The sequence below is a fragment of the Candida jiufengensis genome, assembly GCF_024610255.1.
Source record: "Candida jiufengensis strain CBS 10846 chromosome Unknown scaffold6, whole genome shotgun sequence".
In the NCBI taxonomy this organism is placed as follows: Eukaryota; Fungi; Ascomycota; class Pichiomycetes; order Serinales; family Debaryomycetaceae; genus Lodderomyces; species Lodderomyces jiufengensis.
Window position 1 is genome coordinate 27,831 of NW_026261557.1, and position 18,253 is coordinate 46,083.

General features: G+C 27.4%; 8 protein-coding genes across 8 annotated transcripts; 2 read left to right on the forward strand and 6 right to left on the reverse strand. All coding sequences in view use genetic code 12, as the record gives it.

Annotated features, from left to right (window-relative positions):
* Nucleotides 1–129: 129 nt before the first annotated feature.
* On the reverse strand, nucleotides 130–2,241 carry KGF54_001104 (uncharacterized protein; the record flags this gene model as incomplete). Its single annotated transcript, XM_051761437.1, has 1 exon — nucleotides 130–2,241. One exon carries the CDS (start codon nucleotides 2,239–2,241, stop codon nucleotides 130–132), a length of 2,112 nt encoding a protein of 703 aa, XP_051621500.1.
* A 282-nt stretch (nucleotides 2,242–2,523) lies between these two features.
* On the reverse strand, nucleotides 2,524–4,524 carry KGF54_001105 (uncharacterized protein; the record flags this gene model as incomplete). The annotated part of the gene is made up of 1 exon (XM_051761438.1): nucleotides 2,524–4,524. The coding sequence occupies one exon, from the start codon at nucleotides 4,522–4,524 to the stop codon at nucleotides 2,524–2,526; it is 2,001 nt and encodes a 666-aa protein (XP_051621501.1).
* Nucleotides 4,525–4,823: 299 nt separating this feature from the next.
* TUF1 (translation elongation factor Tu) lies at nucleotides 4,824–6,074 on the forward strand (the record flags this gene model as incomplete). The annotated part of the gene is made up of 1 exon (XM_051761439.1): nucleotides 4,824–6,074. One exon carries the CDS (start codon nucleotides 4,824–4,826, stop codon nucleotides 6,072–6,074), a length of 1,251 nt encoding a protein of 416 aa, XP_051621502.1.
* Nucleotides 6,075–6,366: 292 nt separating this feature from the next.
* STR2 (cystathionine gamma-synthase) lies at nucleotides 6,367–8,076 on the forward strand (the record flags this gene model as incomplete). The annotated part of the gene is made up of 1 exon (XM_051761440.1): nucleotides 6,367–8,076. One exon carries the CDS (start codon nucleotides 6,367–6,369, stop codon nucleotides 8,074–8,076), a length of 1,710 nt encoding a protein of 569 aa, XP_051621503.1.
* A 36-nt stretch (nucleotides 8,077–8,112) lies between these two features.
* Nucleotides 8,113–8,661, reverse strand: KGF54_001108 (uncharacterized protein; the record flags this gene model as incomplete). The annotated part of the gene is made up of 1 exon (XM_051761441.1): nucleotides 8,113–8,661. One exon carries the CDS (start codon nucleotides 8,659–8,661, stop codon nucleotides 8,113–8,115), a length of 549 nt encoding a protein of 182 aa, XP_051621504.1.
* A 252-nt stretch (nucleotides 8,662–8,913) lies between these two features.
* Nucleotides 8,914–13,990, reverse strand: HMG1 (hydroxymethylglutaryl-CoA reductase (NADPH); the record flags this gene model as incomplete). Its single annotated transcript, XM_051761442.1, has 3 exons — nucleotides 8,914–9,161; nucleotides 9,655–10,611; nucleotides 10,891–13,990. The coding sequence occupies 3 exons, from the start codon at nucleotides 13,988–13,990 to the stop codon at nucleotides 8,914–8,916; spliced, it is 4,305 nt and encodes a 1,434-aa protein (XP_051621505.1).
* A 754-nt stretch (nucleotides 13,991–14,744) lies between these two features.
* On the reverse strand, nucleotides 14,745–16,100 carry KGF54_001110 (peptidylprolyl isomerase; the record flags this gene model as incomplete). The annotated part of the gene is made up of 1 exon (XM_051761444.1): nucleotides 14,745–16,100. One exon carries the CDS (start codon nucleotides 16,098–16,100, stop codon nucleotides 14,745–14,747), a length of 1,356 nt encoding a protein of 451 aa, XP_051621506.1.
* Nucleotides 16,101–16,585: 485 nt separating this feature from the next.
* On the reverse strand, nucleotides 16,586–17,451 carry RPL6 (60S ribosomal protein eL6; the record flags this gene model as incomplete). Its single annotated transcript, XM_051761445.1, has 2 exons — nucleotides 16,586–17,101; nucleotides 17,440–17,451. The coding sequence occupies 2 exons, from the start codon at nucleotides 17,449–17,451 to the stop codon at nucleotides 16,586–16,588; spliced, it is 528 nt and encodes a 175-aa protein (XP_051621507.1).
* Nucleotides 17,452–18,253: the final 802 nt, after the last annotated feature.

The following is an 18,253-nucleotide window of genomic DNA, read 5'->3' on the forward strand; positions in this document are numbered from 1 at the left end:
TTATTCGAGAAGAGAGAGTTTTAGATCTTTTAGATTAACTTGTATTTATTTTATTACGTCATAAAATCATTATTATACATTATTCTATAATTCTATTAAAAATTCATATATATCATGATTATGTCAAGATCAAGTCTTTTGAAGTACAATTGGAACCCTTAAAGATATTTTTTCAGCAGTGTGTAATCTTATATCAATTTTTAAATAATATAATCTTCCAATCAAACAACTTTGAAAATCTGGAACTAAACAAAAATCAGATAAAGTTGGTCTTAATTGAAGTGATCCAAAATCAACGTTAAGATCAAATTTTTTAACGTATTTAATATCTTCAAATTTTTCATTACCATTACTACTTTGTTCAATTTTTTTATCCCATGGAATTTGATTAATTGACTGAAATTTGTTAAATGTTAAATTTTTAACTTTTAAATGAACGTATTTCGTCAGTAAATTTGCTAAGCATTTTATATCTTGAACCATTTCTCTTTCAACATTTAATTCAGGTCCCAATTCCTTTAGTAGTTTTGATAATTCAAATGCATATTTTTGAAATCTTTTAATAGTTATAACATCGAAATTATCTTGTGATGAACTTGTTCCTTTGTTTTTATTTTCAAATAACATTTCAGGATGTATAACCACAGGAATTGGATGCTTTTTAGATTTGATTGTTAATGACACAAGTTCCACAGAAACAGATTTAAATTCTGGTGGACTATGTTTATCGTCTATATACACTATGTCAAATGGGATTGATAAAATTGTTGGTGTTCTTGTTCCAAATTGAGGTAATGACATATAATTAACATTATAATCCTTTTTAGGAGTTGAAAATACCATTATACCTGTAACTTTTGAAGATCCAAACATTGATTTCTTTTTTATTGGATAAAATACTTCATAAGCTTCAGGGTTCTTCACAGATCTTATCGTTTGATTGGTTTTGGAGTAGTAAGATTGTTGCATTTTGGCTAATTCAGTTGTACTTGAACTTGGATGTAATGTATTTGGATCTTCCATTACTGTTTGTATTGAATTAATTGGCTCATCTCTTAAAGTAGCTAGAGATCCTGTACTTGTCATTGGTCTTAAGGCGTCGGCATGTTGTGATAAATCCCTTCCTTGATTTATTTTATCTTTTATGTTATCGATCATTGCTGAATAAAGTAATCTAGCTTCTTGATGAATCATTGATCTATTTAATGAAAAGATCTCCTGAGTTATTGGTATGACTCTAATATATTTATAATCTTCATTTGCGACAACATATTCATCTGCATCTTTGTCATGATTATGATTTGTGTTACCAGCTCCAAGTAAATTTGAATAACCATGAACTCTACCAATTATTCTTGCACTTATGGCATAACTTATAGACGTGTCAACGAATGAAAAATCATTAGTCAATGATGCATATTTATATTTTTTATTTATCAAATCTTCAACTTGAATATCTTGATCTTTCCACTTATGTCGTAAAGAGCTTATGACTTCATTTTTGCTAATTCCCAAGGTCGGTGGTATTTGTAAATGTTTAATTAGTGATTGTTCACAATTATTGTCTAGCAATTTTTCGGGAATCTTGAAAGTAAAGAACTTTTTGTAGGTAATACCTGGTTCAAATATCTTTTTAGCATTCAAATGATAATATGTGTTATCTATTGGATCAAAAGTTGACATAGGATTTGAAGAATGTGGGTTGTTATGATCCGAAATTAATCTATCTAGAAATGCGTCATTCCAAGAAGCATTGAAATCAAACATTGTTAGAAATCTTGATATATGAGCTGGTTGATCCACTAATGTACTATTTGTTTTTCCGAAAGTTGCTGTTCCTTCTAGTTGTACTGAAAACATATCAAACGGTATATCAACTTTTGTTCTATTTGTAATCAAAACAAATCCGTATATGAAATCTCCTTGTTTGAACTCATAACTCAAAGGATCTATAATAGTATACTTTTCTCCAACTTTACCAATTGATTTAGTTAAATACAATTTTACCTCTAATGATTTTGATATATCTTTATTTGTCGAACTTAAACGCTTTAATTTATGAGCATTTTCCAAAATAGTCTCTTCATCTTCTTCATCTGCCATTTCAGGTTCTGGAGACCCGGGCACTGATGCAAAATAGTCCGGGTCCGAATTTGAAGTGTTTGGAGTATACATTGGTGGGGCCAATCTTAAATCTTCAACAGTTGGTGTTAAATTTTTTGTAACTGTATTTCTATACATCTGATAAGATGGCAATATATTAATGAGTTCTTCATTTTCATTATTAGTTGAATCAGGTAGTGGTAGTTTTAAATTGAACTTGTTCGTCATCTATTAAGTTCAATTGAAACTTAACGAATTAGATCTTGCCTTGATGATAAGATAAAAACTGGCTGCGAAATAATTCATTAAAAAATATTTAATATATAAATTATTACAATTGAAATTTTGTACCATTAAATCACCTAAATGATCCATACAATCAATAAGATCTATCATTACTATATTAATTCTACTAAAATTCTATTTAACTATTTCTATAGGAACATGTAATATTAATAAAGCACCATTAGTTTTTAAATTAATTTTTAAATAGTATAATCTAGCCATATAACAAGTTTGAAAATTTGGTACTAAGGTAATTTTATTTAATCCTCTTATTGGATGATCAATTCCTTTTAAACCACAATTATTTAAATTCATTTTGATGAAAAATTTCTTTTTAAACCATTGATCGTCTTTTTCCCACGGTATTGATTTTATCAGAGCATTTGAGCCAAATCCATCTTTTGATTGTGTTAAAAATAGTAAATCGGATATTGGCAAGTTAATATATTTTGTCTTCAAGGATGCTAATGCTTTTACATCTCTATATTGTTTAGTTTCTATTTTTAATGTTTCATTCCCACATTCTTTGATCAATCTATTTAATTCATGAAGATAATTTTGAAATTTATGTATTATTATCAGATCGAAATTATTTGCAATTGGTTTTGAAGTTATTTCTTGATCATTAAATAACATTTCTGATGTAAATTCAATCGGTATTGAATGCTTTTTAGACTGAACTGTTAGCGTTACTAACTCAACATCAATTGATTTAACTTCAGGGGCCTCTTTACCCGTATATTTAAGTTCAATTGGAATTATTACTTCTGTGTCTTTGATTTCAGTCCCAAATTTTGTTGGTGGAGTATATTGTATGACATAAGTCTTTTTATCAGTAGATAATGATACAATTCCTAAATTTTTTGAAGAACCAAATGATTTTTTCTTAAATGGTTGAACTGCTTCATATTGGAAACTTTTAGTATCACATCTTGTTTCATTGTAAAGTTGTTTAATTTTCATTGTATCTTGACTTACCGACGGACTAAGTAATGGATGAGAATTATATAACAAGCTATTACCAAATTCTATTTTTTCAACAACTGATTGAACAAATGCATGATAATGAACACTTGCATCATAATCAAATTCAATATGATTAGGAATCACTCTTATAGGACAAGAAACTTGTTTCGCTAGTATAAATTGATCTTTTTCATTTCCAAGCTTATAATTATATTTCGATGCTCTTCCTATAACTCTTGCATCAACACTATAAGTTATATTACTATCAATAAATGATAAATCTTTAATTTGATTCGTTTTATTCGCTAGTATCACTGATGGAGGAATATTTTGTTTATCAATTCCAAAAGTTGGTATTATTTGAGTATGCATTGGTAAACTATGATCACATTCATCATCTAATAATTTTTCTGGTATTTTAAAAGTGAAAAATCTTTTATATTTAACATGAGGTTCAAAAATTCTCTTTACGTCTATGGCTAATAAAGTATTATCATAAGGATCAATTTCTCCATCACACCAATCATGAGGATCCCCATTATCTGTAACTAATCTATCAATATTTGCATAAGACCAAGAAGCAAATAAATCCATCATATTTAAAAATTTGAATTTTATAATTGAAGTTAAATTTGTTTCTAATACAGTTAATGTACCTTCGAATACAACATAAACCATATCAAATGAAATAGGTTCATTTGAAGTATTTTCCATTGTAATATATCCATGAATATAATCTCCTTGAGTAAATTCTTTATTTGAAGGATCTATAATTACTGGTTTAATACCCTTTTGACAAACATTTTCAGTAAATTTAATATTAACATTTAATTGGTTACTTGGTGAATTTTGTTCTAAAGTTAAATTTGCTAATTTATCAACATTTGTTAGAATTGTATTTTGCCATGAATTATCATTTTCTTGATTTGGATCAAAATAATCATCAACATATAAATTATTTGAATCTGAAGGTGGTTGTTCTTCTAGTGGTGATTGAGTTTGTGAAGAAACAGGAGTCATCTCATAATCGTCATAAGTTGGTGGATCAACTAGAAAATTCTCATTACTTGGCTCCAATTCTAATGAAATAGTACTTTTAAACATCTCATAACTGGGTAGTATATTATTCAATAAGGAATTTTCATTTGGTGGTCCATAATCTGATGACATGATTAAAGGATGTTGATAATTAAACAATCTTTTTGCAACATAAAACTGATTTAGCTTTAAAATATCTTTGGAACAATAATAAAAGAAAAAAAAAAAACCACTTAAAAAAAATGTCGATTCAAAAATATTGGTAGCATAATGTCTGACACATTTTTAGTGTCTCATTTTTACAATCTCATGTCATAAAACTCTTAACTACGAGAGACAATAAAACATTCTATTAACAAATTATATTTTTTTTTCTCTCTTATAATTTATTTGAAAAATTTTCAATATTTAATCAAATCAACTGTTACAAAATGTTTAAAAGATTTGCTAGATTAGCAATTTCACGTCCAGTATTATCTAGAGGATATGCTGCTTATAATCGTGCAAAACCTCATGTAAATGTTGGTACAATTGGTCATGTTGATCATGGAAAAACTACTTTAACTGCTGCAATTACAAAAGTTTTATCAGAAAAAGGTCAAGCAAATTTCTTAGATTATGGTTCAATTGATAGAGCACCAGAAGAAAGAGCAAGAGGTATTACTATTTCTGCTGCTCATGTTGAATATGAAACTGATAAAAGACATTATGCTCATTCAGATTTACCAGGTCATTCTGATTATATTAAAAATATGATTACTGGTGCTTCACAAATGGATGGTGCAATTATTGTTGTTGCTGCAACTGATGGTCAAATGCCTCAAACAAGAGAACATATGTTATTAGCAAGACAAGTTGGTATTCAAAATTTAGTTGTATTTGTTAATAAAGTTGATACTATAGATGATCCTGAAATGTTAGAATTAGTTGAAATGGAAATGAGAGAATTATTAAGTTCTTATGGATTTGATGGAGAAAATACTCCTGTTATTATGGGTTCTGCTTTATGTGCTTTAGAAAATAAACAACCAGAAATTGGTGTAAAAGCTATTGAAAAATTATTAGATGCTGTTGATGAATATATTCCAACTCCTGAAAGAGATTCTGATCAACCATTTTTAATGCCTGTTGAAGACGTTTTCTCAATTTCCGGTAGAGGTACTGTTGTTACTGGTAGAGTTGAAAGAGGTAGTTTGAAAAAAGGTGAAGAAGTTGAAATTGTTGGAGAAAATTCATTTAAAGCTACTTCTACTGGTGTTGAAATGTTTAAAAAAGAATTAGATGCTGCTATGGCTGGTGATAATTGTGGTATATTATTAAGAGGTGTTAAAAGAGATGAAGTTAAAAGAGGTATGGTTTTAGCAAAACCAGGTACAACTAAATCTCATCAAAAATTTTTAGCTTCAATTTATATTTTAACTAATGAAGAAGGTGGTAGATCAACTCCTTTCAGTGAAGGTTATAAACCACAATGTTTTTTTAGAACAAGTGACGTTACAACAACTTTTACATTCCCAGAAGGTGAAGGTGTTGATCATTCACAAATGGTTATGCCAGGTGATAATATAGAAATGGTTGGTACATTAATTAAAAAAGCTCCATTAGAATTAAATCAACGTTTTAATATTAGAGAAGGTGGTAAAACTGTTGGTACTGGTATGATTACTAGAATTATTGAATAAATTTGAACTTGTATAGATTATTGAGAAGAAGATGAAAAAGGGACTTGTAAATAAAGAACAAATATAAAGTATTAAAATATAATTGTTAAAAACACTGATATTTTGATTTAATATAATTATTTATTATATCTCTTAATCATGTAGTATCTTGTAGTATTGATGTTCTGTCAATATAATAATTTTTCACGTATTGTAAATGGTAGCATAATTGTTAAATAATTTTGACTCTTGCGTACATACGAATCATTTAATATTCAATTATCAACAAAATCATTACAAATATATAATTCAAATGCCCTCACAAGAAGTAGGTACCCCAATACCTAATATTCCACATGCAGTATCTGTGACATTACCAACATGGGAAGCAACTGTAGCATATGAAGAAGGAGAAGAATGGGTCACATCCAAAATGAATTCAGGCTATCCAAGATTTTTCATTCATCAATCAATTCAAAAATTATGCAAAAAATTAGAACATAAATATGGTAGACAAGGTGAAAAATGTTTAGTATTTCCTAGCTATAAAGTTGCTAAAAGGTGTAGAGAATTCATAAAAAATCATTCTGAAGAAAAAGTTAATATTAGAGTTTTACAATTAAGTACAAATGATCCAGTTACTGATTCTGAAAAATCAACAAAAATAGGAACGACGATTGGAGTTGTGTTTTTCCCACAACATCTGTATCCATTAGCCAAAAATTATTGGCAACATTCTGGTGAAGGAATTAGTTCTCGTATGGGTGAATATATTTTAAAAGAATTATTTGAAAAAGATAAAGATGTAATTGGATTAAGAGGTAATTTAAAACAAGAATTACAAGCTCAAAAAATTCAATTAAGATCACCATCAATTACAGCATCAAGAGCAAGTGGTTCAGGGGTTAATGAAGATGTTGAAAAAGAATTTAATACATTTATTGAACAAAAATATGGGAGAGTATTAGATTTTAAATTTGCAAAACAAGCCAAAAGAGCTATACGTAGACGAATAAGTGGAGAACTAGAACAAGGTTGTAATCATACTGGACTGAGATTATTAAATGAGTCTGATGTATATTTATTTCCATCTGGTATGGCATCTGTCTTTTATGCACATCATTCATTATTAAATGTGGTGGAAAATCCACAAAAATCTGTATGTTTTGGTTTCCCATATGTTGATACATTAAACATTTTGAAAAAATTTGGACCTGGTGTTATATTTTTGGGATTCGGTGACGATGAGTCGTTAATTCAATTGGAACAAGACTTAAAAGATGGTTTAAAAATAATGGCATTATTTTGTGAATGTCCCTCCAATCCATTATTAAAGACTCCAAATTTGAAAAAAATAAAAGAACTAAGTAATAAATATGATTTTGCAATAGTTGTTGATGAAACCGTTGGTAATTTTTTAAATATTCATGTATTACCATTTGCAGATTTGGTTGCATCTTCACTAACAAAAGTTTTTTCTGGTGATTCTAATGTTTTAGCTGGTTCACTTATATTGAACCCATCATCAAAATATTATACCAAACTAAAAAAATTCTTTGATGAAGAATATGAAGATTTATTTTGGGTGGAAGATGCATTATGGCTAGAACGTAATTCAAGAGATTTCGTACAACGTGTACATAAAATAGATGAAACGTCATCAAAAGTAGTAGATTTATTATCAACACATTCCAAAATATCAAAAGTTTATTATCCAAGTATTTCTACTACTAAAAAGTATTATGATGAAATTAAAAATCAAGATGGTGGTTATGGTGGTTTAATTTCGTTTTTATTTCATGAACCAGAAGAAGCTATTAAATTTTTCAATGCAGTTAATTTACATAAAGGACCATCATTAGGTACAAATTTTACATTAGCTTGTCCATATGCTATATTAGCTCATTATCAAGAATTAGATGAAATTGAAAAATGGGAAGTTGATAGAAATTTAATTAGAATAAGTATTGGTTTAGAAGATTGTGATGAATTGTTAGATGTCATAAAAAAGTCATTAGATTAAATAGAGTATTAAGTAATGTATGTAAGTTATCATTAATCAGTTTTGCATTCCTGGGAATTTCATATGCTCACAAGGTTCTGGGGGTTCTTTATTTTCAAAATCATCATATTGTAATTCAACATCTCCGACATACCAATACTTTTGATGATTATTAAAATACTCTTGCCATTTCTTTATATCAGATTCACATTCTTCTGGATCTAGCCCCCTTAAATCATAAGTATATTCATCAGGTTTCATAAAACAACCAGTTATAAAGACTCTTGATGCATCTTTTGCTACTAAATTATGATAAGTTCCCTTTGGACCATATACAGGCCAGTTGGATGAAACATCATAAACACTTCCATTTATAGACAATAAAATCTGATTATTTTTAACACCATCATAATTTGATAACTCATCCAATGTTAAATTAAATTTATTTTGCAATAATTTATATTTATAAAATCTCCAATTTATATATTTACCATGATAACCCCAAGTTGTATCTGATGTAAACCAATAAGAAAGTATAGCATTGAAGAATAATAAACCACCAATAACTCGTAGTATATCAAGTATGTTGAATCTGTCTCTTGACATGATATATGTTTGATAAATAGTTGGTTGAATCGTTTATTAAATGAAATTTTTCAATTTCACAAAATTAAGTAATGATACTTTTTAAATACAAAATTTTGTTTAGGGGGTTGGATATTTAAAATTAAGAGTTTCCTTTTCAGTAATTGATATTTATGCATAAATTAACAGAAGAAATAAGTTGGAAATTTACAATTGGAATATAGCGAAAGTATATTATATCATAAGCATTATAATGGGTCTTTATATATTAAATTATTTTACTTCTTTTTGTTTTTGAACATCTAATAAATCATCATACAATTGTTCACAAAAACTATATGATCTAGTTGTACCAACAAATAAACTAGCTAAATCTTCAGCTAAACTTTTAAAATTGATCTTTTTTGGTTTCTTTTCTGGTTGTACTGAAATAGCTTCCATAATACTTCTTATAATTTCATTTTTCATAAATTGATCTTCTGGTTCTGTAAAACTTTCAGTAATTTCTACAATAGCTCGATCTAACCAAGAATCTCGTCAACTGCTTCATTTGATTGTAATATTACTTTTTTAAAATAACCTTTTGCTTTATATGCTGATTTTTTCTTCGTGGTTCTTTTCTTTGGCTTTGTCTTTGTTACTTTAGAAGTTCCTGTCTTTGATGGCATATTTGAATTGTGAATTGATTAAGAAAATGATTTGATCAAATTAACAAAATAATTTATTTCTAAAATAAATAAAAATAAATAAAAATAAAAAACAATATAGATAAGACGCGTTTTAAAATATTTAAGCGGTATTATTAATATTAATCTTACTTTTATATGTTAAATATTTACAAATTTAATTTACATCAATTTATATTTAAAACATCTGACTCTATCTATTAGACCAATTAATTACTTTATAAATTATAAGTTCATATTCCCAATCTACCTTTATATTTAATTTTCTCTTCTTCTGGAGGATTTGCACACCACATAGGAAAAGCCCAACTTAACATTGATATTATACAACTTACAGTTGATAACCATAATATTGCAAACCAATTTGAACCTCTTTCAAAAGTTACACCAAAATCTCCTAATTTATTACTTATTTCTGCTTGTGTAACTTTTAATAAATTTGTTATAATTGCTGATCCAATAATCGAACTACAACATGACATAACTGATATTATTGAAATTATATGTAATATAAAATTTGGAATTTTACTTAAATCTTTTGCTGATTTTCTATTTGAATATATTACTAATATAGCACATATTAGTGCTAATTGAACACATTCTGCAAAAATTATAGCATTAAGAGCTAATTTAAAAGTATGATTTCTTTTAGCAATAGTTTTCTCATATTCAGTATCACCTTCAATTGCACCTTGATAAGCATAAGCCAAAATACTTTCTAATCCAATTTCTCGTAATTGAGTCACATAATCAAAAACATAATATTTATTTGATAAACATGTAACAACTTCATTAATTTTTTTTTGTATTTTTTCTCCTTGTCTTCCTGTTGTTTCATGAGTATCATAATTACCATAACACCAATGCCATAAAGATGTAAAACAATATTGTGGTGCACCTGCAACTTGAGCTTCAGCATAATCAGTTAATAATGAAATCTCACTATTTGTTAAAGTATCTCCCAGTAAAAACCCAGTATCATCTGATCCTAATATTGTTTGAGCCAGTGTAACTGAGTTTCTTAATGATTTATATAATCCATATGCTACATCTAAATGAGCACAATTTATCCTACTAATATTGAAAAAATTTGAAACGATTGAACCAATTAATAAAGTCAAGAAACAAGCTATTGCAAGGGTTGCACTTCCTAATCTTAAAAATAATAAAGCTCTTTCTTGAGTTGTCAAATTATGAAATGGTTGGTTTATTTTATAAATTAACCTTTTTAACATTGAATCAACATTTGGATCATTTAGTTGTAATGAAGTTGAAATGTAAATAGCTTGTGAAGGTTAATTGATGGAAAGTTTAGTCTTTTCTCCTTATATGTCAAATTTCAGTTCATAATTTATGGAATCTCAAGAAAAAAAAAATTTAAAAATGTTAAGTGTCTTAAATATGCTACTCCACAGATAAGTTCGTTCAATTTAATAATATCATTCAGTAGTCATCATTCACAATTTTTACATTGAAATTTTGAATATCTTGGTTACGTGAAAGATATAAGATCAGACTTATACTTTTTTTTATATCTACACAAACTACATCTAACTTTTTATACAAGTGACAGAACCTTCTTTTAACCTTTTAAGATCTGCTGCACCATTAACCTTACCATTACCATTACTATTAACATTTTGAGATGTGGTTGAAGCTGTAGCATTAGCTGTTGGAGCTGCTCTATTATGTTGCATATGTGATTGTACTAAATGACCAGCGGCTAATGCAGAACATAATGATAATTCAGCTGCTAATACTGCTGATGCTACAATTTTCGCCAATTGTCTAGCATTATCCCCAGGATTTTTTGGATGTGGACCACGAACTCCTAATAAATCTAACATTGCTCCTTGAGGTTCTAATATTGTTCCTCCACCAATAGTACCAACTTCAATAGAAGGCATACTTACTGATATTTGTAAATCTCCATTTAATTTATCTTTATTCATTAAAGTAATACAATTTGAACTCTCAACATTTTGTGCAGGATCTTGACCACAAGCTAAATAAACGGCAGTAACTAAATTAGCAGCATGAGCATTAAATCCACCAACTGAACCAGCCATAGCTGAACCAACTAAATTCTTACTAATATTTAATTCTACTAATGCATCCACATCTGATTTTAAAACTTTTTGAACAACTTCAGCTGGAATTCTTGCTTCTGCAACAATTGATTTACCTCTACCTTCTATCCAATTAATAGCTGCTGGTTTCTTATCAGTACAATAATTACCAGAAACTGAAATAATTTCCATATCTGCATAACCACATTCTTCAACCATATATTTTAATGAATATTCTACACCTTTTGAAATCATATTCATACCCATGGCGTCACCAGTGGTAGTTCTAAACCTAATAAAAAGTAATGTTCCTGCTAATGCAGTTTGAATATGTTGTAAACGAGCAAATCTTGAAGTTGAATTAAATGCTTTTTTAATAGTTTTTTGACCTTCTTCTGAATCAATCCATATTTTTGCAGAACCAGCTCTAGCAAGTGTTGGAAATCTTACACAAGGACCTCTAGTCATACCATCTCTGGTTAAAACAGTTTCAACACCACCACCAGCATTTATAGCTTTACAACCACGCATAGTAGAGGCAACTAAACAACCTTCAGTAGTCGCCATTGGAATATGATATGGTTTACCATCAATAATTAAAGGACCTGCAACACCAACTGGAATCGGCATGTACCCAATAACATTTTCACAACAAGCACCAAAAACTCTATCATAATCATAATGTGCATAAGGTAATCTATTTGATTCTAAAACTGGCGCTTTAGCTAATTTTGCAATTGCCTTACGACGTACAACAACTGCTCTTCTATTATCGGCCAATTGTTTTTCTAATGCATATAAAGGTAATTTACCATTAACAACTAATGAAGATACTTCATCATTATTTAAAGTTTTGACTTTTCCATCTTTTAGTATCTCAATACATTTCTCCAATGGCAATAATTTTTTAGGGACTTTAATTTCTAATTCATCATCTTCAGATGATGATGCATTATTATCTTCCAATTCATTTTTTCTAATGACAGGTTCTGATGAACTATTTTTAATTTGTGGACGTGATATTTCTTGTTCAAGTAATTTTTGAGTAGCAGTTACTTGATATCTTGAGGCATTAAGAAAATAAACATTTGTGAAAATTGAAACACCAAAACAAAATAAAAGAACTTTTGATAATATACTATCTCTAATAGCACTACTTATTTTGGTCAAAATGAAAAAAATTGAGTCTTCAACTTGGGCAATAACTCCTGATGGCATATAAAATCTGGTTGGTAAAATTGTTAATACTGTACCTTTACTACCTATAGGTATTTGTTTTGATATAGATTCTGTTATAAGTGGTGCTCCACCTAAAAGCAGAACTTTTACATTACCATCTGATGTACTATATAACCAAGAACTTCCTAACCAAAATACATGAAATGCTATGAATCCAACACTCATTATAACTTTAAATGATAATATTGAATAATCTTTTGATTCAAAAAAATTAATATCATTTGGATGTTCAATAGTTGATGATTGTTCTGCAACTCTAGCAGCTACTAATGAAGATATTCCATCTTCTTCTAATGCATCTTTTAAATCTTCAGTCCTTCTTGCTCTATTAATTTCAATTTTTAAGCCTAAAATTGCAGCAAAAAATGTATGAACTAAAATTAAATCAAATGTTAAAATTAAAGAACTTAATATACAAAAATTCCTTAAACCTGTTAAATGATTAGCATATAATGCACATGATAATAATGCTCCTATAACTACTATATGATCTCTAAATATACTTAAAGTATGTGATGATATCGATTGTCCAACAATATTTGGAACATCTTCAGGTGATGCAGTTGATGATTTCAGTACTGAAGTTGCAATTGAAACTTTATGTTTAAAACCAATAATTGCAACTAAAAATGGTATACCTTCTGATAAACTTACAAATGATACTTTACAATCTAAAATCTTATTTGATACAACTAAAGCAAATAAAAATGCAAAAGTTGAAGAAACTAAAGTTGAAAAAGCTAACCAAAATTTTGAACCAATTTGTTTCATATCAAAAAATACTTTAATTAATGTATACCACATTGCAATATAAGCAACAAATATTAATAAAATATCAAAATTATCAGCATTTTTAATAGATTCTTGAATTTTTAAAAATAAATATTTAAAATAATCATAATATCTACCAATTTTATAATCATTTCTAATTTTCCATTGAATACCATCTTGAGTAAATTTATTTAAATCTTGTAATGTATTATCAACTTTATTTGAATCAATTAAAAGAATTTGTTCATTACCATTTATTATAATAGAATTTGTTATTTTAGGAATTGAATTATGAAATTTTCTAAATCTTAAAGGTATTAATGTTATATGATTTGAATTTGAATATTTATTAATATCAATATCATCTATTGGTATCCATTGATCTGTCTTTTTAGGTGAATGATAATAATTTATTCCAATATTATCATTTGATAAAGATGATGATAAATTATCAGGTATATAATCATCACTTATAAATAAATAAGCAATTGATGCTAATAATGCAGGTATAACAATAAAATGAATAGGTCGATGAGCTGCAGTTTTAGCTATTGCACCAGTTGTATTAGGTACAAAACTGAGCATTACAAATGAAGATTAATGAAATGAAATGAAATGAGATGAATGAATGAATCAATATATAAATTAATATATATAATTCTGTTAATTGAAATCTACCTCTCTTTCAAATTTAAAATTACAAAAAATCTGGTTGTAAAAAAAAATTAATTCTCTTTAACTGCAAAAAAATAAATATTTTACGTATATTGATTTGAATCTTTTTAAACGAAAGATTATTTTTATTTTTATGGTTATTATTATTAGAGTCAAGACGTGTTTCCTTTCAATAATATTTAATGATGTAGTTAATTATCTATTACAAAGAGATTATGGTCTCGACGAAGTACAATATATATTCAATCTCGAATAGAATACATATACATCATCTGATTGATCTAGTGTATACGAATGATATGATATATATTAAATTTAATATAGGATTCATATTATTATTAGTATATCAATTATTTATACTTATACGAAACTATCAAAAACGTATCGAGAAAAAAAGTTTAAAAAAAAAAGTTGACATGAAAAATTTATATGTCGTAAAAGTACTAAATATGACATACAGTATTTTCATAATTATTATGATGATAATACTTTTATAAGTGTAATATAATTGAAGAAGTTTATTTAGTACATTTAAAGGTGATTCTTATTATCAAGAATTTTTACTTAGTCAAGAGTTCAAAAATTACAACTAATTTTAATCTTTTTTATTTTAATTAATCTCTATATTATTTTTATATAATGTATGTATTAATAACTATTTTATTTATTTTAATGAAACTAATTTTATATCAAAAGTTAATTCGGAATTAGCTGGAATACCTGGTAATGCTTGAGATCCATAACCCATTTTGGCTGGAATTATAACTCTTCTTTCACCTCCAACACTCATTCCTGTAACACCTAAATCAAAACCTTTAATACATTCACCTTTACCTAATTTAAAACTAAATGGCTTACCAGTTGTATTTTTATCAAATACTTTACCATTTTTTAATTTACCAATATATCTAATACCAACTTTATTATTTGATTTTGCAATTGGTCCAGAACCAATTTTTCTATCTTCTGTTATAACACCACCTAATAAAGTTTTTGTTGGGAATTTTTTATCTTTTGAACTTGAATCTTTTGAAGAATCTTTTGATTCTTTTGATGATTCTTTGGTAGATTTATCTTTCTTTTTATCATTAACTAAAGTTGAACCAGTTGGACCTTGTTCTAAATTTTTTGAAAATTGAACTGATTTTTTTTCATCATTTGAAATTGATGAATCATTTTTAGATTTTTTTGATTTTTTTGATTCTTTTGTTTCATCATTTGCTCTTTTTTTAGATGATGGTGATGGTTTTTCTTTTGGTTCTTCTTTTGATTCTCCTACTTCTTCTTCATCATCCTTTAATTCTTCAATTTTACCTGGTTCTGCTGATTCTTCTCTTTCGTCTTCATCATCTTCATCATCTTCATCATCGTATTCTTCATTAAAATCTATACCATGAATAAGTTCATCTTCATCAGGAGTTAAATCATATTCATCATCATATTCATCAACTTCATCATAATCTTCATCTTCTTCATCTGTTTCATCAGCTGGATGTTCAACATAATTACCAGTTAAATGAATTGGGTAAGAACCTGTAACAACAAAATAAACTTCTTCATCTGGGGTAATTGTTAAATCAAGAGTTTGTTGAAATTGATGTTTTGGTGATAATGTACAAACAATATATTCTGAAATTTCATCTTCTTCTTCATCTACTTCTTCGTCATCTTCATCATCTAAATCTAAATCATCATCTTGTTCTGCTTCATCAATTTCAATTTTATCTTTTGATCCATTGGCTTTAATTGTTTCATCTAATTCATCTTCTTCTTCATCTTCATCTTCTTCGTCTTCATCATCTTCGTCGTCTTCGTCATCATCTTCTTCATCATCATCAATAAATTCACTTTTTTTCAATATTCTTAAAGTTGATGGTTCAGCTTTATCATCATCTGCTTCGGGATCTAAAGAAGCTAAAGTTAATCTAATTGTAATTGGAAAATCATCAGTAATTGCAGGTACTGGTTGAAATGGTTTTAAAGCTAAATTATAAGTACTAATTGGTGTTGAATGTGACATTGTGAGAAATATACTTTATATTTAGATTGACTAGCTAACCTTTATCTAATAGATAATTTAATAGAAATTGTGTTGTAAATGTATATAATTCAAAAAATTAAATAAAAACCGTGCGATGGGGTCTTCTTATATATTATAAATTTAATTAAGAAAACAATAGAAGGAAAATCTGAAACAAGAGAGAGAGAGAAAAATAAATATATGAAAATAATAAGTAAAACGTGATACATATTTGAAACTAATGGTATCAATCAAATTGTATTCAAATTTGAAATTTATAACAACTTGTAATTTATAATAAAGCCAACATTAAATCTCTACTATTTAAAATTTTTTTGTATTAACGAAGATATGTAAAATTGTTTTGTTAATTAACACATATATAATAATAATACACTACCATTACTATATACTAATTTATACTTTGGTGATTTATTGATGATTTTGGGATGATTTTTAAATTTAATTATTCTAATAAATTAAATTTAAAATTTGATTAAATGTGGTTTGTCACCGTTTTTTAATGAAAATGAAGCAGCTAAATATTGTTTTAATAATGGAGTCTTTTTAATTTCTGATAATAAAGCAGCATCAACTGATTTTTGATCAGCAATTCTTTCACCTTTAATTTCTTTTTTAGCTGGGGTTTCATTAAAGAATTCAGCTTCTGATTTTTTTGATTTTGGTTTTTGTTCTCTTGCAAAATATTCAACATTGAATTTTGATACATCAACTCCATCAATATTTACTTTAGTTGAAGTAGCAATAACATATCTAGCATTTACTCTTCTTAATGGAACACCATTAACTTTGAATGGACCTGAGACTAATAAAGTATTATCTTCTAAATTTTTTAAGTATACAACTCTTTTACCTCTAAATCTACCTGCTAATAAAATTAAAACAGTACCTGGAACTAATGAGGCACGTAATTTTTGTGGACGTGAAGTTTTTCTAGCTTGTCTTGGGACGGCAGCGTCTTCAGTTGAATACCATTTAGCCTATAAGGATATAAAGTTAGTAATTAGTGTTCATTCATATTAGAAATTGAAAGACTTTAATTTGAATTTGACTGAAATGAATGTAATTAGATTTTAAGTCATTAGTGCTGGAAAAACTAATCTCTGGCGATACTTGACAAACATGATGTATTGAGAATGGTATAATTTCCTGATTTAAAATGACAATGTTCAATTTTATTGATTTTCTTACGATTCTCCAATATTCTAACATAATTTATTCCAATTTCATCTTAAACATATCTCCAATTATTATTTCTTCTTCATTTCAATCCAATATCAAACTCCGACTTTCTTATCAATCTTGTATTTAAACATACTGCTGGACTCATTGTATATATGTATAGTTCTATTTATGAATGTTATATAAAACTTATAAAATTTAAATTAAACCAAAATTTTTTTTTGTAAGTAATTTTTTTTCTCTATGTTAGTTAATTGATTATTGGAACTGAAAAATTATTAATTTTATTAGTGATGGAGAAAAAAGCAATTTAATTAGTACAAGATGGTTTCAAATTTCAGGCGAGAAATTCTTTTTCCTTCGAAGTTTTAGGTCGACAAATTCATTATTTTTCTGAGTGTTAGAAACTAATTTTGTGTAAGTACTAATAGGGCTTCAACCCTTTTAAAAATTTATGCTACCATATGTTAATAATTTGTATTAATGGGTTCGATCAATTTGAACTACAACTCGTAGAAGGTATGGAAAGCATAGTGGTGATGGTCGTCGGTATTTTGGAAGTAAAACTTAAAGGGTGTTTAAATTCTATATTTTGCGACTAATATGAATAGGTCTGCTTGAGATGTTGAGCGATCTTGAAACTGTGACCACGAAGACATTAAAGTAGTAAAGTAAGTCATTTTCAAGCTAAGAGACCCAATTATCTAATCTACATATAACAAATTATGAAGTTGTGTTCCTTTTCGTTCTTGGTATTTAAAAAAACTATCCATAGTAGGTATTAATTTGCAGCAATTATTGATGTGAACTTCACACAAAAATATTTGAAACAATTCGCACCAAAAACAAAACAAATATTTGAGAACATTACATAGTTGCTGATACTATTATTATTGTTTTTATTAAAATTGAATTGTTATTAAAATACAACCTATGAATTAACTAGTATA